At 47.2% G+C, this 22,356-nt stretch overlaps 2 protein-coding genes across 2 annotated transcripts in view; one reads left to right on the top strand and one right to left on the bottom strand.

Moving 5' to 3' along the window:
- LOC121506625 (NACHT, LRR and PYD domains-containing protein 12-like) overlaps nt 1-10,935 on the top strand; it is a 44,654-nt gene extending 33,719 nt beyond the window's left edge. Inside the window, exon 11 of the mRNA XM_041782441.1 lies at nt 9,458-10,935. Coding sequence (XP_041638375.1) covers nt 9,458-9,467 — 10 coding nt within the window. The 3' untranslated portion in view covers nt 9,468-10,935. The remainder of the gene's footprint in view (nt 1-9,457) is intronic.
- Nucleotides 10,936-19,421: 8,486 nt separating this feature from the next.
- On the bottom strand, nt 19,422-21,563 carry LOC121506624 (collagen alpha-1(I) chain-like; the record flags this gene model as incomplete). Its single annotated transcript, XM_041782440.1, has 2 exons — nt 19,422-19,520; nt 21,510-21,563. Coding segments are annotated over 2 exons (153 nt in total), but the record flags the coding sequence as incomplete, so codon positions are not given.
- Nucleotides 21,564-22,356: the final 793 nt, after the last annotated feature.

The raw sequence follows: 22,356 nt of genomic DNA, 5'->3' as shown, positions 1-22,356 counted from the left end.
GTGAGCGTGAGGGTGGCCACGCTGACATGCACAGATCTATGATAGAGCAGACGTGAGCGTGAGGGCGGGGATGCTGACATGCACAGATCTATGATAGAACAGACGTGAGCTTGAGGGCGGGGATGCTGACATGCACAGATCTATGATAGAACAGACGTGAGCGTGAGGGCGGGGACGCTTAAATGCACAGATCTATGATAGAGCAGACGTGAGCGTGAGGGCGGGGACGCTTAAATGCACAGATCTATGATAGAGCAGACGTGAGCGTGAGGGCGGGGACGCTGACATGCACAGATCTATGATAGAGCAGACGTGAGCGTGAGGGCGGGGATGCTGACATGCACAGATCTATGATAGAGCAGACGTGAGCGTGAGGGCTGGGATGCTGACATGCACAGATCTATGATAGAGCAGACGTGAGCGTGAGGGCGGGGATGCTGACATGCACAGATCTATGATAGAACAGACGTGAGCGTGAGGGCGGCCACCTTTAAATGCACAGATCTATGATAGAACAGACGTGAGCGTGAGGGCGGCCACCTTTAAATGCACAGATCTATGATAGAACAGACGTGAGCGTGAGGGCGGCCACCTTTAAATGCACAGATCTATGATAGAACAGACGTGAGCGTGAGGGCGGGGACGCTTAAATGCACAGAGCTATGATAGAACAGACGTGAGCGTGAGGGCGGCCACGCTGACATGCACAGATCTATGATAGAACAGACGTGAGCGTGAGGGCGGGGACGCTTAAATGCACAGATCTATGATAGAACAGACGTGAGCGTGAGGGCGGCCACGCTGACATGCACAGATCTATGATAGAACAGACGTGAGCGTGAGGGCGGGGACGCTTAAATGCACAGATCTATGATAGAACAGACGTGAGCGTGAGGGCGGGGATGCTGACATGCACAGATCTATGATAGAACAGACGTGAGCGTGAGGGCGGCCACGCTGACATGCACAGATCTATGATAGAACAGACGTGAGCGTGAGGGAGGGGACACATAAATGCACAGATCTATGATAGAACAGACGTGAGCGTGAGGGCGAGGATGCTGACACGCACAGATCTATGATAGAACAGACGTGAGCGTGAGGGCGGCCACGCTGACATGCACAGATCTATGATAGAACAGACGTGAGCGTGAGGGAGGGGACACATAAATGCACAGATCTATGATAGAACAGACGTGAGCATGAGGGCGGCCACGCTGACATGCACAGATCTATGATAGAACAGACGTGAGCGTGAGGGCGGCCACGCTGACATGCACAGATCTATGATAGAACAGACGTGAGCGTGAGGGCGGGAACGCTTAAATGCACAGATCTATGATAGAACAGACGTGAGCGTGAGGGCGGCCACCTTTAAATGCACAGATCTATGATAGAACAGACGTGAGCATGAGGGCGGGGACGCTTAAATGCACAGATCTATGATAGAACAGACGTGAGCGTGAGGGCGGGGACGCTTAAATGCACAGATCTATGATAGAACAGACGTGAGCGTGAGGGCGGGGACGCTTAAATGCACAGATCTATGATAGAACAGACGTGAGCGTGAGGGCGGGCACGCTTAAATGCACAGATCTATGATAGAACAGACGTGAGCGTGAGGGCGGGAACGCTTAAATGCACAGATCTATGATAGAACAGACGTGAGCGTGAGGGCGGCCACCTTTAAATGCACAGATCTATGATAGAGCAGACGTGAGCATGAGGGCGGGAACGCTTAAATGCACAGATCTATGATAGAACAGACGTGATCGTGAGGGCGGGGACACATAAATGCACAGATCTATGATAGAACAGACGTGAGCATGAGGGCGGGGACGCTTAAATGCACAGATCTATGATAGAACAGACGTGAGCGTGAGGGCGGGATGCTTAAATGCACAGATCTATGATAGAACAGACGTGAGCGTGAGGGCGGGGATGCTTAAATGCACAGATCTATGATAGAGCAGACGTGAGCGTGAGGGCGGCCACCTTTAAATGCACAGATCTATGATAGAACAGACGTGAGCGTGAGGGCGGCCACGCTGACATGCACAGATCTATGATAGAACAGACGTGAGCGTGAGGGCGGGGATGCTTAAATGCACAGATCTATGATAGAACAGACGTGAGCGTGAGGGCGGCCACGCTGACATGCACAGATCTATGATAGAACAGACGTGAGCGTGAGGGCGGGCACGCTTTAATGCACAGATCTATGATAGAACAGACGTGAGCGTGAGGGCGGCCACGCTGACATGCACAGATCTATGATAGAACAGACGTGAGCGTGAGGGCGGGCACGCTTTAAATGCACAGATCTATGATAGAACAGACGTGAGCGTGAGGGCAGCCACCTTTAAATGCACAGATCTTTGATAGAACAGACGTGAGCGTGAGGGCGGCCACCTTTAAATGCACAGATCTATGATAGAACAGACGTGAGCGTGAGGGCGGGGACGCTTAAATGCACAGATCTATGATAGAGCAGACGTGAGCGTGAGGGCGGGGACGCTTAAATGCACAGATCTATGATAGAACAGACGTGAGCGTGAGGGCGGCCACGCTGACATGCACAGATCTATGATAGAACAGACGTGAGCGTGAGGGCGGCCACGCTGACATGCACAGATCTATGATAGAGCAGACGTGAGCGTGAGGGCGGCCACGCTGACATGCACAGATCTATGATAGAGCAGACGTGAGGGCGGCCACCTTTAAATGCACAGATCTATGATAGAACAGACGTGAGCGTGAGGGCAGCCACGCTGACATGCACAGATCTATGATAGAACAGACGTGAGCGTGAGGGCGGCCACGCTGACATGCACAGATCTATGATAGAACAGATGTGAGCGTGAGGGCGGGCACGCTTTAAATGCACAGATCTATGATAGAACAGACGTGAGCGTGAGGGCGGCCACCTTTAAATGCACAGATCTATGATAGAACAGACGTGAGCGTGAGGGCAGCCACCTTTAAATGCACAGATCTATGATAGAACAGACGTGAGCGTGAGGGCGGCCACCTTTAAATGCACAGATCTATGATAGAACAGACGTGAGCGTGAGGGCGGGGACGCTTAAATGCACAGATCTATGATAGAGCAGACGTGAGCGTGAGGGCGGCCACGCTGACATGCACAGATCTATGATAGAACAGACGTGAGCGTGAGGGCGGCCACGCTGACATGCACAGATCTATGATAGAACAGACGTGAGCGTGAGGGCGGGGACGCTTAAATGCACAGATCTATGATAGAACAGACGTGAGCGTGAGGGCGGGGATGCTGACATGCACAGATCTATGATAGAACAGACGTGAGCGTGAGGGAGGCCACGCTTACATGCACAGATCTATGATAGAGCAGACGTGAGGGCGGCCACCTTTAAATGCACAGATCTATGATAGAACAGACGTGAGCGTGAGGGCAGCCACGCTGACATGCACAGATCTATGATAGAACAGACGTGAGTGTGAGGGCGGCCACGCTGACATGCACAGATCTATGATAGAACAGACGTGAGCGTGAGGGCGGGGATGCTGACATGCACAGATCTATGATAGAACAGACGTGAGCGTGAGGGCGGGGATGCTGACATGCACAGATCTATGATAGAACAGACGTGAGCATGAGGGCGGCCACGCTGACATGCACAGATCTATGATAGAACAGACGTGAGCATGAGGGCGGCCACGCTGACATGCACAGATCTATGATAGAACAGACGTGAGCGTGAGGGCGGCCACGCTGACATGCACAGATCTATGATAGAACAGACGTGAGCGTGAGGGCGGGCACGCTTTAAATGCACAGATCTATGATAGAACAGACGTGAGCGTGAGGGCGGCCACCTTTAAATGCACAGATCTATGATAGAACAGACGTGAGCGTGAGGGCGGCCACCATGAACTGCACAGATCTATGATAGAACAGACGTGAGCGTGAGGGCGGCCACCTTGAAATGCACAGATCTATGATAGAGCAGACGTGAGCATGAGGGCGGGAACGCTTAAATGCACATATCTATGATAGAACAGACGTGATCGTGAGGGCGGACACATAAATGCACAGATCTATGATAGAACAGACGTGAGCATGAGGGCGGGACGCAAATGCACAGATCTATGATAGAACAGACGTGAGCGTGAGGGCGATGCTTAAATGCACAGATCTATGATAGAACAGACGCGTGAGCGTGAGGCGGGATGCTTAAATGCACAGATCTATGATAGAGCAGACGTGAGCGTGAGGGCGGCCACCTTTAAATGCACAGATCTATGATAGAACAGACGTGAGCGTGAGGGCGGCCACGCTGACATGCACAGATCTATGATAGAACAGACGTGAGCGTGAGGGCGGCCACGCTGACATGCACAGATCTATGATAGAACAGACGTGAGCGTGAGGGCGGCCACGCTGACATGCACAGATCTATGATAGAACAGACGTGAGCGTGAGGGCGGGGACGCTTAAATGCACAGATCTATGATAGAGCAGACGTGAGCGTGAGGGCGGCCACCTTTAAATGCACAGATCTATGATAGAACAGACGTGAGCGTGAGGGCAGCCACCTTTAAATGCACAGATCTATGATAGAACAGACGTGAGCGTGAGGGCGGCCACCTTTAAATGCACAGATCTATGATAGAACAGACGTGAGCGTGAGGGCGGCCACCTTTAAATGCACAGATCTATGATAGAGCAGACGTGATCGTGAGGGCGGGAACGCTTAAATGCACAGATCTATGATAGAACAGACGTGATCGTGAGGGCGGGGACACATAAATGCACAGATCTATGATAGAACAGACGTGAGCATGAGGGCGGGGACGCTTAAATGCACAGATCTATGATAGAACAGACGTGAGCGTGAGGGCGGGCACGCTTTAATGCACAGATCTATGATAGAACAGACGTGAGCGTGAGGGCGGGGACGCTTAAATGCACAGATCTATGATAGAGCAGACGTGAGCGTGAGGGCGGCCACCTTTAAATGCACAGATCTATGATAGAACAGACGTGAGCGTGAGGGCGGCCACGCTGACATGCACAGATCTATGATAGAACAGACGTGAGCGTGAGGGCGGGGATGCTGACATGCACAGATCTATGATAGAACAGACGTGAGCGTGAGGGCGGCCACGCTGACATGCACAGATCTATGATAGAACAGACGTGAGCGTGAGGGCGGCCACGCTGACATGCACAGATCTATGATAGAACAGACGTGAGCGTGAGGGCGGCCACGCTGACATGCACAGATCTATGATAGAACAGACGTGAGCGTGAGGGCGGGCACGCTTAAATGCACAGATCTATGATAGAACAGACGTGAGCGTGAGGGCGGCCACGCTGACATGCACAGATCTATGATAGAACAGACGTGAGCGTGAGGGCGGGCACGCTTAAATGCACAGATCTATGATAGAACAGACGTGAGCGTGAGGGCGGGGACGCTTAAATGCACAGATCTATGATAGAGCAGACGTGAGCGTGAGGGCGGTCACGCTGAAATGCAAAGATCTATGATAGAACAGACGTGAGCGTGAGGGCGCCACGCTGACATGCACAGATCTATGATAGAACAGACGTGAGCGTGAGGGCGCCACGCTGACATGCACAGATCTATGATAGAAGCAGACGTGAGCGTGAGGGCGCCACGCTGACATGCACAGATCTATGATAGAAGCAGACGTGGCGTGAGGCGCCACCTTTAAATGCACAGATCTATGATAGAACAGGACGTGAGCGTGAGGTCGGGCACGCTGACATGCACAGATCTATGATATAACAGACGTGAGCGTGAGGGCGGCCACGCTGACATGCACAGATCTATGATAGAACAGACGTGAGCGTGAGGGCGGGCACGCTTAAATGCACAGATCTATGATAGAACAGACGTGAGCGTGAGGGTGGCCACCTTTATATGCACCGATCTATGATAGAACAGAGGTGAGCGTGAGGGCCGCCCCCTTTAAATGCACAGATCTATGATAGAGCAGACGTGAGCGTGAGGGCGGCCACCTTTAAATGCACAGATCTATGATAGAACAGACGTGAGCGTGAGGGCGGGGACGCTTAAATGCACAGATCTATGATAGAGCAGACGTGAGCGTGAGGGCGGCCACGCTGACATGCACAGATCTATGATAGAGCAGACGTGAGCGTGAGGGCGGCCACGCTGACATGCACAGATCTATGATAGAACAGACGTGAGCGTGAGGGCGGGGACGCTTAAATGCACAGATCTATGATAGAACAGACGTGAGCGTGAGGGCGGGGATGCTGACATGCACAGATCTATGATAGAACAGACGTGAGCGTGAGGGAGGCCACGCTTACATGCACAGATCTATGATAGAACAGACGTGAGCGTGAGGGCGGCCACGCTGACATGCACAGATCTATGATAGAACAGACGTGAGCATGAGGGCGGCCACGCTGACATGCACAGATCTATGATAGAACAGACGTGAGCATGAGGGCGGCCACGCTGACATGCACAGATCTATGATAGAACAGACGTGAGCGTGAGGGCGGCCACGCTGACATGCACAGATCTATGATAGAACAGACGTGAGCGTGAGGGCGGGGACGCTTAAATGCACAGATCTATGATAGAGCAGACGTGAGCGTGAGGGCGGGGATGCTGACATGCACAGATCTATGATAGAACAGACGTGAGCGTGAGGGCGGGGATGCTGACATGCACAGATCTATGATAGAACAGACGTGAGCGTGAGGGCGGCCACGCTGACATGCACAGATCTATGATAGAACAGACGTGAGCGTGAGGGCGGCCACGCTGACATGCACAGATCTATGATAGAACAGACGTGAGCGTGAGGGCGGCCACGCTGACATGCACAGATCTATGATAGAACAGACGTGAGCGTGAGGGCGGGCACGCTGACATGCACAGATCTATGATAGAGCAGACGTGAGCGTGAGGGCGGGGACGCTTAAATGCACAGATCTATGATAGAACAGACGTGAGCGTGAGGGCGGCCACGCTGACATGCACAGATCTATGATAGAACAGACGTGAGCGTGAGGGCGGCCACGCTGACATGCACAGATCTATGATAGAACAGACGTGAGCGTGAGGGCGGCCACGCTGACATGCACAGATCTATGATAGAACAGACGTGAGCGTGAGGGCGGCCACGCTGACATGCACAGATCTATGATAGAGCAGACGTGAGCGTGAGGGCGGGGACGCTTAAATGCACAGATCTATGATAGAACAGACGTGAGCGTGAGGGCGGCCACGCTGACATGCACAGATCTATGATAGAACAGACGTGAGCGTGAGGGCGGGCACGCTGACATGCACAGATCTATGATAGAACAGACGTGAGCGTGAGGGCGGGGACGCTTAAATGCACAGATCTATGATAGAGCAGACGTGAGCGTGAGGGCGGCCACGCTGACATGCACAGATCTATGATAGAACAGACGTGAGCGTGAGGGCGGGGACGCTTAAATGCACAGATCTATGATAGAACAGACGTGAGCGTGAGGGCGGGGATGCTGACATGCACAGATCTATGATAGAACAGACGTGAGCGTGAGGCGCACGCTAAATGCACAGATCTATGATAGAACAGACGTGAGCGTGAGGGCGGGGATGCTGACATGCACAGATCTATGATAGAACAGACGTGAGCGTGAGGGCGGGCACGCTTTAATGCACAGATCTATGATAGAACAGACATGAGCGTGAGGGCGGCCACGCTGACATGCACAGATCTATGATAGAACAGACGTGAGCGTGAGGGCGGGCACGCTGACATGCACAGATCTATGATAGAACAGACGTGAGCGTGAGGGCGGCCACGCTGACATGCACAGATCTATGATAGAGCAGGCGTGGCGTGAGGGCGGCACGCTGACATGCACAGATCTATGATAGAGCAGGACGTGAGCGTGAGGGCGGCACGCTGACATGCACAGTTCTATGATAGAGCAGACGTGAGCGTGAGGGCGGGCACGCTTAAATGCACAGATCTATGATAGAGCAGACGTGAGCGTGAGGGCGGGCAGGCTGACATGCACAGATCTATGATAGAGCAGACGTGAAGGTGAGGGCGGGACGCTTAAATGCACAGATCTATGATAGAACAGACGTGAGCGTGAGGGCGGGGATGCTGACATGCACAGATCTATGATAGAACAGACGTGAGCGTGAGGGCGGGGACGCTTAAATGCACAGATCTATGATAGAACAGACGTGAGCGTGAGGGCGGGGATGCTGACATGCACAGATCTATGATAGAACAGACGTGAGCGTGAGGGCGGGGACGCTTAAATGCACAGATCTATGATAGAACAGACGTGAGCGTGAGGGCGGGGATGCTGACATGCACAGATCTATGATAGAACAGACGTGAGCGTGAGGGCGGCCACGCTGACATGCACAGATCTATGATAGAACAGACGTGAGCGTGAGGGCGGGGATGCTGACATGCACAGATCTATGATAGAACAGACGTGAGCGTGAGGGCGGGGATGCTGACATGCACAGATCTATGATAGAACAGACGTGAGCGTGAGGGCGGGGATGCTGACATGCACAGATCTATGATAGAACAGACGTGAGCGTGAGGGCGGGGATGCTGACATGCACAGATCTATGATAGAACAGACGTGAGCGTGAGGGCGGCCACGCTGACATGCACAGATCTATGATAGAACAGACGTGAGCGTGAGGGCGGGGATGCTGACATGCACAGATCTATGATAGAACAGACGTGAGCGTGAGGGCGGGGATGCTGACATGCACAGATCTATGATAGAACAGACGTGAGCGTGAGGGCGGGGACGCTGACATGCACAGATCTATGATAGAACAGACGTGAGCGTGAGGGCGGGGACGCTTAAATGCACAGATCTATGATAGAACAGACGTGAGCGTGAGGGCGGGGATGCTGACATGCACAGATCTATGATAGAACAGACGTGAGCGTGAGGGCGGCCACGCTGACATGCACAGATCTATGATAGAACAGACGTGAGCGTGAGGGCGGGGATGCTGACATGCACAGATCTATGATAGAGCAGGACGTGAGCGTGAGGGCGGGGATGCAGACATGCACAGATCTATGATAGAACAGACGTGAGCGTGATGGAGTCCACGCTGACATTCACAGATCTATGATAGAACAGACGTGAGCGTGATGGCGGGGATGCTGAGATGCACAGATCTATGATAGAACAGACGTGAGCGTGAGGGCGGCCACGCTGACATGCACAGATCTATGATAGAACAGACGTGAGCGTGAGGGCGGGGATGCTGACATGCACAGATCTATGATAGAACAGACCTGAGACTACTACAGAATCATGAGTGTCTAATCTTTCTTCATAGCACCCCTGTGTGATCACTCTAACATGTTAACACGAGATCTAAAAGAAGCTGACCTCTGACCTTTGACCTTCTCTCCACAGCTGGAAATGATCCCTGTCTGTCTGAGGAGAGGACCAGTCCAAGTTCAGCTGTGGAGCAGACTGTTTTTGAGTGAGCTCAGAGGAAGTCTGCCCCCTGCTGGCTGTGTTAGTAGGGTGGCCGTCTCTGCAGCACACAGTGAAGCAAGAATAACCACAACAAAGGCGCTCTAGTGTATTCCCCACCACTATTCAATCTAGTCCATGATCCTGACCGTATGATACCGTGATTCTGATACTCTACTCACTGAAGGACAAATAGACCCAGGACCGTCCCTGGCCAAAGGCCCTAAGCAGACTCTGATTTGAGGCCCCCCACTATTGTCCAGACATCCTCACTGAACAATACTCAGAAGTATCTTAAAATCACTGACGGATCTATTACTACAATAATGAGAAATAGAAAGGCTTTACAATTTAGTTAGTCACATATAAAAGACACAGTTCTTAGTAAAACGATCATTGATTTTAATGATCATATTCCTTGTTGCAGTAATATTTATAATTGTCATCCCTCTAAAAAGGTGGTCACTATGGGTTAATTATTTTCATCATAACATTAATCCAGCTTTGGCCCCCTTACACCCCCTCACACATATGGACATATGGCCACCCTAAGGGCTAGTGAGGCTAACAGCAGGATAGCATCCTCTATGGTGATGGACATGTGTCCACATTCACAGATAAACCACAGGAGCTATGTGAGCAGTTAGCCTGGTAACAGGAATAACGCTAGCCTCCATCTGTGCTGCAGCAGGGTGGTCTGACTGTAAATATACTTTCAATATACTAGAAATAATCCCTATCAGACCTTGTTCATGTGTGAATCTGATGTTCATACTGGTTTTCAGGATGTTTTTATTTAACCAGAGACAGAGGAATAATGCTGCGTTCCATCTGTCATCGTAACTCCAAGTCGTATTTACGACTCGTCACCTCGACCTCAGCCTCACAACATGGTGGTACAAAGTGTTACATTTAGTAAAAACTCTGATTTTGACCTGTTGTCACAACCTTTTGTGTTTCATTCCACGTAGCGAGCTCTTGTAGTTTTCTATTTCCATTTTAAGTAGCTGTATCTTTGTTAACTTTTGAGTCCATTTACTGTACACGTAGCATAAAAAGCTTTTGACAGTTTCCATTTCCATTGTCAGAATGAAAAATTACATCCTTTTCTTTTAACTTTGGAGCTGGTTTGTACATTATAGAGTTGCTCTACATCCAACAAAAAATGAGCCACTATGGAGACACTCATTTTTCCCAGCTCGTCTCCCAAACAACTGGGAGATCTGTTTTTGCTGACAAATGTGACGTCATTCCCAGTTCTGACTAAGAACACAGACAGGACTTTAAATACTCTCAGAGATCTGGGTTTTTATAAAACATTCTCATGTTTTCTGAACTAAACATTTTGACAGACTGTTTCTCCTGCTGTATTTTTATCAGTAAAGACTGGTGATTAAACTGCTGATGTTGATGAACGAGTCTGAAATGAGTCATAGTTCTGTTGTCATAGAAACACTTTAATGTTGGCTCATACATTCCAGACATTTTCAGATCTAATCTCACATGTTTCTACAGAACTATGAAGAAACCTGATTATTGCAGCGCCACAACCTTAAACAGAGCGGATGTCTCTAAAAGTTCAACAAAACAACCAAAAAGCACATTTAGGACGACTGTAGAGTGTTTGACAGGAGCTGAGAGCGGTCCAGGCTGATCAATAATATTCTGTTAGTTATCAGTGATCCACCCAGGAAACTTCTGAACGCATGTTCTGATTTTCACCCTGAAAACTAAAGTCCCTGCTAACACTGGGCCCAGGTCTCTTCCTGACAGTGGTCATCAGACGTTTGCTGAGCTAGATCTACCAACCAGAGATCTGGAGAGACTGCAGCCTGTGAAAGGGTCCAGTTAGCATCAGGATCTGGATTTGGTAAAACCAGATTTTAAAACTGCTACTCTAACAGAACAGGTGCATCTAAAAGATAGAGGATAATAATTTTTCCTGTCATTTACATCAGAAAGTTAAACTTCCAGATTTTCTAGATTTATGGAAAACAAGGAGAAATATTTGTAGACTTTTATTTTAATCCTCATGATGAGGATGATGAATATTTTAATATAAGAAATATATCTATATGTCTAGTATATCTATATATCTAATGTTTTTAAAATATCTATACCTCTAATATATCTATATATAATATATCTATACATCTAATATATCTATATATATAATATATCTATACATCTAATATATCTATATATATAATATATCTATACATCTAATATATCTATATATATAATATATCTATACATCTAATATATCTATATAGAATATATCTATACATCTAATATATCTATATATAATATATCTATATATAATATATCTATACATCTAATATATCTATATATAATATATCTATACATCTAATATATCTATATATATAATATATCTATACATCTAATATATCTATATATATAATATATCTATACATCTAATATATCTATATATAATATATCTATACATCTAATATATCTATATATAATATATCTATATATAATATATCTATACATCTAATATATCTATATATAATATATCTATACATCTAATATATCTATATATATAATATATCTATACATCTAATATATCTATATATAATATATCTATACATCTAATATATCTATATATAGAATATATCTATACATCTAATATATCTATATATAATATATCTATACATCTAATATATCTATATATAGAATATATCTATAAATCTAATATATATATATAATATATCTATACATCTAATATATCTATATATAATATATCTATACATCTAATATATCTATATATAGAATATATCTATAAATCTAATATATCTATATATAATATCTCTATACATCTAATATATCTATATATAGAATATATCTATACATCTAATATATATATATATAATATATCTATACATCTAATATATCTATATATAATATATCTATACATCTAATATATCTATATATATAATATATCTATACATCTAATATATCTATATATATAATATATCTATAAATATAATATATCTATATATAAAATATATATATACATATAATATATATATATATAATATATATATATAAATATAATATATCTATATCTAATACATCTATACATCTAATATATATATATATAATATATCTATACATCTAATATATCTATATATAATATATCTATACATCTAATATATCTATATATATAATATATCTATACATCTAATATATCTATATATAATATATCTATACATCTAATATATCTATATATAATATATCTATATATAATATATCTATATATATAATATATCTATATATAGAATATATCTAGATCTAATACATCTATACATCTAACATATCTATATATAATATATCTATACATCTAACATATCTATATATAATATATCTATACATCTAATATATCTATATCTAATACATCTATACATCTAATATATCTATATATAATATATCTATACATCTAATATATCTATATATAGAATATATCTATACATCTAATATATATATATATAATATATCTATACATCTAATATATCTATATATAATATATCTATATATATAATATATCTATACATCTAATATATCTATATCTAATACATCTATACATCTAATATATCTATATATAGAATATATCTAGATCTAATACATCTATACATCTAACATATCTATATATAATATATATATATACATCTAATATATCTATATCTAATACATCTATACATCTAATATATCTATATATAATATATCTATACATCTAATATATCTATATATATAATATATCTATACATCTAATATATTTATATATAATATATCTATACATCTAATATATCTATATATAATATATCTAAACATCTAATATATCTATATATATAATATATCTATACATCTAATATATCTATATATAATATATCTATACATCTAATATATCTATATATAATATATCTATACATCTAATATATCTATATATAATATATCTATACATATAATATATATATATAATATATCTGTTCATCTAACATATCTATATATATAATATCTCTATACTTCTAATATATCTATATATCTAATGCATCTATGCATCTAATATATCTATATATATAATATATCTATACATCTAATATATCAATACATCTAATATATCTATATATATAATATATCTATACATCCAATATATCTTTATATGTAAAATATCTATACATCTAATATCTCTATACTTCTAATATATCTATATATCTAATATATCTATGTATCTAATTTATTTATGTGTGTAATATTCTTATATATTTATATATCTATGTATCTAATATAACTATGTATCGAATATATCTATACATCTAATATATCTATATATCTAATATAACTAGACATCTGATATATATATATTATATATCTATACATCTAATATATGTATATATCTAATATATTTATATATTTATATATCTATGTATCTTATATATCTATATATGTAACACATCTATGTATCTAAAAAATCTTTGTCTAATATATCTACTGTGTAATATATCTATGTATCTAAGATATCTATGTGTCTAATATATCTATGTATGTTATATATCTACGTATCTAATGTATCTATGTATCAAATATATCCAAATATCTAATTATTTATATATTTATATATCTATGTATCTAATCTATCCAAATATCTAATTATTTCTATATTGATATATATCTATTAATCTAAAATATATATAATCTGATATATCCATATATCTAATATACCTATGTATCTGATATATATATAACATATCTATGTATCTAAAATATCTATATATCTAATAAAGCTATGTATCTAATATATCTATGTACCTAGTAGATTTATGTATGTAATATATTTATGTATCTAATATATTGACATATTTATGTATCTATGTTTCCAATATATTTATGTATCTAATGTATTTATATATTTCTATATCTATGTATCTAATATATCTATATATCTAATATATCATATATGTAATATATTTATATATCTATGTATCCAATATATCTATGTGACTAATATATCCATATATCCTATATATTTATACATCTATGTATCTAATATATCTATCTAATATATCCATATATCTAATATATCTCTATGTATATATATCTTATGTTTCTATGTATCTATCTATATATCTAATATATCTATATATCTAATATATCTACATAACTAATATATCTATGTATCTAATATAGCTATGTGTCTAAAATATCTATGTGTCTAATATATTTATATATCTAATATGTCTATATATCAGCTATATTTAACATCTATTCATATCTAATATATAGCCATGTTCTAATGTTCTGAGATCTCTGTGAGCCATCATCACCCACATTAAAACTCTGAAATATTCTCTCCAAAGAGAAACTCTAGAAACATCTAGAACATGTGGGATTAAGTCACAGGAATTAACCAGCTCTGGTTCTTTGGGTGCTGCTGTTTATCCCTGATCTGAAAATTCAAATAGTCAGAGTCCTGGAGAAGGTCAGGGCTAAAGTCCAATATGGAGCTCCTGGTAGTCCAGATTTAGGGACCCTAGATCTGTTTCACATTGATCTAAGTCCAGTTTTGATGACAGCAATGTGGGAAAAGGTCAAAAGATTGGTGAATCGTTGTAGCTAAAAAGTCTAAATCTGACGTTCCGTTACATGTACATCTCAGAAAATGAGAATATGATGAAAAAGTTGAATATTGTAAAGTCATGGAGTCACAGCCTAATCAGCTGATGAACTCCAAACACCTGCAAAGGTTCCTGAGCCTTTAGATGGTCTCAGTCTGGGTCAGTAGGATCCACAATCATGGGGAAGACTGCAGACTGGACAGAGGTCCAGAACACAGTCACTGATACCCTCCACAGGGAGGGGAAGGTCAAAGGTCATTGCTAAGATAAATAAATGAACAGCAATAGCAAGATTAATAGACAGAGCTGCTGTTTTAATGCAAAACAAATTTCAGATCCAGACAATAAAGTATTATAAAATCAAATAAACCAGATCAGATCAAAGAAGCTGCTTGTTCACAGAGAGCTGGGTCCAAGACCTGGACTACAGACCAGTCCTACACCTGGACTACAGACCAGTCCTACACCTAGACTACAGACCAGTCCTACACCTGGACTACAGACCAGTCCTACACCTAGACTACAGACCAGTCCTACACCTGGACTACAGACCAGTCCTACTACTGGACTACAGACCAGTCCTACACCTGGACTACAGACCAGTCCTACTACTGGACTACAGACCAGTCCTACACCTGGACTACAGACCAGTCCTACACCTGGACTACAGACCAGTCCTACTACTGGACTACAGACCAGTCCTACACCTAGACTACAGACCAGTCCTACACCTGGACTACAGACCAGTCCTACTACTGGACTACAGACCAGTCCTACACCTGGACTACAGACCAGTCCTACTACTGGACTACAGACCAGTCCTACACCTGGACTACAGACCAGTCCTACACCTGGACTACAGACCAGTCCTACTACTGGACTACAGACCAGTCCTACTACTGGACTACAGACCAGTCCTACACCTGGACTACAGACCAGTCCTACACCTGGACTACAGACCAGTCCTACACCTGGACTACAGACCAGTCCTACTACTGGACTACAGACCACTCCTACACCTGGACTACAGACCAGTCCTACACCTGGACTACAGACCAGTCCTACTACTGGACTACAGACCACTCCTACACCTGGACTACAGACCAGTCCTACACCTAGACTACAGACCAGTCCTACACCTGGACTACAGACCAGTCCTACACCTGGACTACAGACCAGTCCTACACCTGGACTACAGACCAGTCCTACACCTGGACTACAGACCACTCCTACACCTGGACTACAGACCAGTCCTACACCTAGACTACAGACCAGTCCTACACCTGGACTACAGACCACTCCTACACCTGGACTACAGACCAGTCCTACACCTGGACTACAGACCAGTCCTACACCTGGACTACAGACCAGTCCTAGACATGGACCACAGACCACTCCTACACCTGGACTACAGACCACTCCTACACCTGGACTACAGACCAGTCCTACACCTGGACTACAGACCACTCCTACACCTGGACTACAGACCAGTCCTACACCTGGACTACAGACCACTCCTACACCTGGACTACAGATCAATCCCACACCTGGACTACAGACCAGTCCTACACCTGGACTACAGACCAGTCCTACACCTGGACTACAGACCAGTCCTAGACCTGGACTACAGACCAGTCCTAGACATGGACCACAGACCAGTCCTACACCTGGACTACAGACCAGTCCTAGACATGGACTACAGACCAGTCCTAGACCTGGACTACAGACCAGTCCTAGACCTGGACTACAGACCAGTCCTAGACATGGACCACAGACCAGTCCTACACCTGGACTACAGACCAGTCCTAGACCTGGACTACAGACCAGTCCTAGACATGGACCACAGACCAGTCCTACACCTGGACTACAGACCAGTCCTAGACATGGACTACAGACCAGTCCTAGACCTGGACTACAGACCAGTCCTACACCTGGACTACAGACCAGTTCTAGACATGGACTACAGACCAGTCCTTGACATGGACTACATACCAATCCTAGACCTGGACCACAGACCAGTCATTCACCTTTACCTGTCTGCTGCTGTCACTCTGTTCATCACACACATTCATCTCTGATCCTTCATCATCCTGACACTCATCATCCTCACTGACCACACCAGACACGCTTTCTCTCTGTGAAACCCCGCTGCTACGAGGCTGCACGACGTCCTCCACAGGGAGGGCTCCACTAGGACCGAGAGCTCCACTAGGACCGAGAGCTCCACTAGGACAGGGAGCTCCACTAGGACCGAGAGCTCCACTAGGACAGGGAGCTCCACTAGGACCGAGAGCTCCACTAGGACAGGGAGCTCCACTAGGACCGAGAGCTCCTCTAGGACCAAGAGCTCCACTAGGACCGAGAGCTCCACTAGGACCGAGAGCTCCACTAGGACCAAGAGCTCCACTAGGACAGGGAGCTCCACTAGGACCGAGAGCTCCACTAGGACAGGGAGCTCCACTAGGACCGAGAGCTCCACTAGGACAGGGAGCTCCACTAGGACCGAGAGCTCCTCTAGGACCAAGAGCTCCACTAGGACAGGGAGCTCCACTAGGACCGAGAGCTCCTCTAGGACCAAGAGCTCCACTAGGACAGGGAGCTCCACTAGGACCGAGAGCTCCACTAGGACAGGGAGCTCCACTAGGACCGAGAGCTCCTCTAGGACCAAGAGCTCCACTAGGACAGGGAGCTCCACTAGGACCGAGAGCTCCTCTAGGACCAAGAGCTCCACTAGGACCGAGAGCTCCACTAGGACCAAGAGCTCCACTAGGACCGAGAGCTCCACTAGGACCGAGAGCTCCACTAGGACTGAGAGCACCACTAGGACCGAGAGCTCCTCTAGGACCAAGAGCTCCACTAGGACCGAGAGCTCCACTAGGACCGAGAGCTCCACTAGGACCAAGAGCTCCACTAGGACAGGGAGCTCCACTAGGACAGGGAGCTCCACTAGGACCGAGAGCTCCTCTAGGACCGAGAGCTCCACTAGGACTGAGAGCACCACTAGGACCGAGAGCTCCTCTAGGACCAAGAGCTCCACTAGGACCAAGAGCTCCACTAGGACCAAGAGCTCCACTAGGACCAAGAGCTCCACTAGGACAGGGAGCTCCACTAGGACAGGGAGCTCCACTAGGACCGAGAGCTCCTCTAGGACCGAGAGCTCCACTAGGACCGAGAGCTCCACTAGGACCAAGAGCTCCACTAGGACCGAGAGCTCCACTAGGACCGAGAGCTCCACTAGGACTGAGAGCACCACTAGGACCGAGAGCTCCTCTAGGACCAAGAGCTCCACTAGGACCAAGAGCTCCACTAGGACCAAGAGCTCCACTAGGACCAAGAGCTCCACTAGGACAGGGAGCTCCACTAGGACAGGGAGCTCCACTAGGACCGAGAGCTCCTCTAGGACCAAGAGCTCCACTAGGACAGGGAGCTCCACTAGGACCGAGAGCTCCACTAGGACAGGGAGCTCCACTAGGACCGAGAGCTCCTCTAGGACCAAGAGCTCCACTAGGACAGGGAGCTCCACTAGGACCGAGAGCTCCTCTAGGACCAAGAGCTCCACTAGGACCGAGAGCTCCACTAGGACCAAGAGCTCCACTAGGACCGAGAGCTCCACTAGGACCGAGAGCTCCACTAGGACCGAGAGCACCACTAGGACCGAGAGCTCCTCTAGGACCAAGAGCTCCACTAGGACCGAGAGCTCCACTAGGACCAAGAGCTCCACTAGGACCAAGAGCTCCACTAGGACAGGGAGCTCCACTAGGACAGGGAGCTCCACTAGGACCGAGAGCTCCTCTAGGACCGAGAGCTCCACTAGGACCGAGAGCACCACTAGGACCGAGAGCTCCTCTAGGACCAAGAGCTCCACTAGGACCAAGAGCTCCACTAGGACCAAGAGCTCCACTAGGACCAAGAGCTCCACTAGGACCAAGAGCTCCACTAGGACAGGGAGCTCCACTAGGACAGGGAGCTCCACTAGGACCGAGAGCTCCACTAGGACCGAGAGCTCCACTAGGACAGGGAGCTCCACTAGGACCCAGAGCTCCACTAGGACCCAGAGCGCCACTACGACACGGAGCTCCACTAGGACCGAGAGCTCCACTAGGACCGAGAGCTCCACTAGGACCTAGAGCTCCACTAGGACCAAGAGCTCCACTAGGACCAAGAGCTCCACTAGGACCAAGAGCTCCACTAGGACAGGGAGCTCCACTAGGACCGAGAGCTCCACTAGGACCCAGAGCTCCACTAGGACAGGGAGCTCCACTAGGACCGAGAGCTCCACTAGGACCGGGAGCTCCACTAGGACCGGGAGCTCCGCTCGGACCGGGAGCTCCTCTAGGACCGTGAGCTCCTCTAGGACCAGAGCTCCACTAGGACAGGAGCTCCACTAGGACCGAGAGCTCCACTAGGACGAGCTCCACTAGGACCGAGAGCTGGACCAAGAGCTCCACTAGGACAGGGAGCTCCACTGGGACCAGAGCTCCACTAGGACCAAGAGCTCCACTAGGACAGGGAGCTCCACTAGGACCGAGAGCTCCACTAGGACAGGGAGCTCCACTAGGACCGAGAGCTCCTCTAGGACCAAGAGCTCCACTAGGACCGAGAGCTCCACTAGGACCAAGAGCTCCACTAGGACCGAGAGCTCCACTAGGACCGAGAGCTCCACTAGGACTGAGAGCACCACTAGGACCGAGAGCTCCTCTAGGACCAAGAGCTCCACTAGGACCAAGAGCTCCACTAGGACCAAGAGCTCCACTAGGACCAAGAGCTCCACTAGGACAGGGAGCTCCACTAGGACAGGGAGCTCCACTAGGACCGAGAGCTCCACTAGGACAGGGAGCTCCACTAGGACCGAGAGCTCCTCTAGGACCAAGAGCTCCACTAGGACAGGGAGCTCCACTAGGACCGAGAGCTCCTCTAGGACCAAGAGCTCCACTAGGACAGGGAGCTCCACTAGGACCGAGAGCTCCACTAGGACAGGGAGCTCCACTAGGACCGAGAGCTCCTCTAGGACCAAGAGCTCCACTAGGACAGGGAGCTCCACTAGGACCGAGAGCTCCTCTAGGACCAAGAGCTCCACTAGGACCGAGAGCTCCACTAGGACCAAGAGCTCCACTAGGACCGAGAGCTCCACTAGGACCAAGAGCTCCACTAGGACAGGGAGCTCCACTAGGACAGGGAGCTCCACTAGGACAGGGAGCTCCACTAGGACCGAGAGCTCCACTAGGACAGGGAGCTCCACTAGGACCGAGAGCTCCACTAGGACAGGGAGCTCCACTAGGACCGAGAGCTCCACTAGGACAGGGAGCTCCACTAGGACCGAGAGCTCCTCTAGGACCAAGAGCTCCACTAGGACAGGGAGCTCCACTAGGACCGAGAGCTCCTCTAGGACCAAGAGCTCCACTAGGACCAAGAGCTCCACTAGGACCAAGAGCTCCACTAGGACCAAGAGCTCCACTAGGACCAAGAGCTCCACTAGGACAGGGAGCTCCACTAGGACAGGGAGCTCCACTAGGACCGAGAGCTCCACTAGGACCGAGAGCTCCACTAGGACAGGGAGCTCCACTAGGACCGAGAGCTCCACTAGGACCGAGAGCTCCACTAGGACAGGGAGCTCCACTAGGACCAAGAGCTCCACTAGGACCAAGAGCTCCACTAGGACAGGGAGCTCCACTAGGACAGGGAGCTCCACTAGGACCGAGAGCTCCTCTAGGACCGAGAGCTCCACTAGGACTGAGAGCTCCACTAGGACCGAGAGCTCCTCTAGGACCAAGAGCTCCACTAGGACCAAGAGCTCCACTAGGACCAAGAGCTCCACTAGGACCAAGAGCTCCACTAGGACAGGGAGCTCCACTAGGACAGGGAGCTCCACTAGGACCGAGAGCTCCTCTAGGACCGAGAGCTCCACTAGGACCGAGAGCTCCACTAGGACCGAGAGCTCCACTAGGACCGAGAGCTCCACTAGGACCGAGAGCTCCACTAGGACTGAGAGCACCACTAGGACCGAGAGCTCCTCTAGGACCAAGAGCTCCACTAGGACCAAGAGCTCCACTAGGACCAAGAGCTCCACTAGGACCAAGAGCTCCACTAGGACAGGGAGCTCCACTAGGACAGGGAGCTCCACTAGGACAGGGAGCTCCACTAGGACCGAGAGCTCCACTAGGACAGGGAGCTCCACTAGGACCGAGAGCTCCACTAGGACAGGGAGCTCCACTAGGACCGAGAGCTCCACTAGGACAGGGAGCTCCACTAGGACCGAGAGCTCCTCTAGGACCAAGAGCTCCACTAGGACAGGGAGCTCCACTAGGACCGAGAGCTCCTCTAGGACCAAGAGCTCCACTAGGACAGGGAGCTCCACTAGGACCGAGAGCTCCACTAGGACAGGGAGCTCCACTAGGACCGAGAGCTCCACTAGGACCGAGAGCTCCACTAGGACCGAGAGCTCCACTAGGACCAAGAGCTCCACTAGGACCGAGAGCTCCACTAGGACCGAGAGCTCCACTAGGACTGAGAGCACCACTAGGACCGAGAGCTCCTCTAGGACCAAGAGCTCCACTAGGACCAAGAGCTCCACTAGGACCAAGAGCTCCACTAGGACCAAGAGCTCCACTAGGACAGGGAGCTCCACTAGGACAGGGAGCTCCACTAGGACCGAGAGCTCCACTAGGACCGAGAGCTCCACTAGGACAGGGAGCTCCACTAGGACCGAGAGCTCCACTAGGACCGAGAGCTCCACTAGGACAGGGAGCTCCACTAGGACCGAGAGCTCCACTAGGACCGAGAGCTCCTCTAGGACCAAGAGCTCCACTAGGACCAAGAGCTCCACTAGGACCAAGAGCTCCACTAGGACCAAGAGCTCCACTAGGACAGGGAGCTCCACTAGGACAGGGAGCTCCACTAGGACCGAGAGCTCCACTAGGACCGAGAGCTCCACTAGGACAGGGAGCTCCACTAGGACCGAGAGCTCCACTAGGACAGGGAGCTCCACTAGGACCGAGAGCTCCACTAGGACCGAGAGCTCCACTAGGACAGGGAGCTCCACTAGGACCGAGAGCTCCACTAGGACAGGGAGCTCCACTAGGACCGAGAGCTCCACTAGGACAGGGAGCTCCACTAGGACCGAGAGCTCCTCTAGGACCAAGAGCTCCACTAGGACAGGGAGCTCCACTAGGACCGAGAGCTCCTCTAGGACCAAGAGCTCCACTA

Source organism: Cheilinus undulatus, unplaced genomic scaffold, assembly GCF_018320785.1.
Source record: "Cheilinus undulatus unplaced genomic scaffold, ASM1832078v1 Contig14, whole genome shotgun sequence".
Lineage (NCBI taxonomy): Eukaryota > Metazoa > Chordata > Actinopteri > Labriformes > Labridae > Cheilinus > Cheilinus undulatus.
This window is presented reverse-complemented; position numbering and strand designations above follow the sequence as displayed.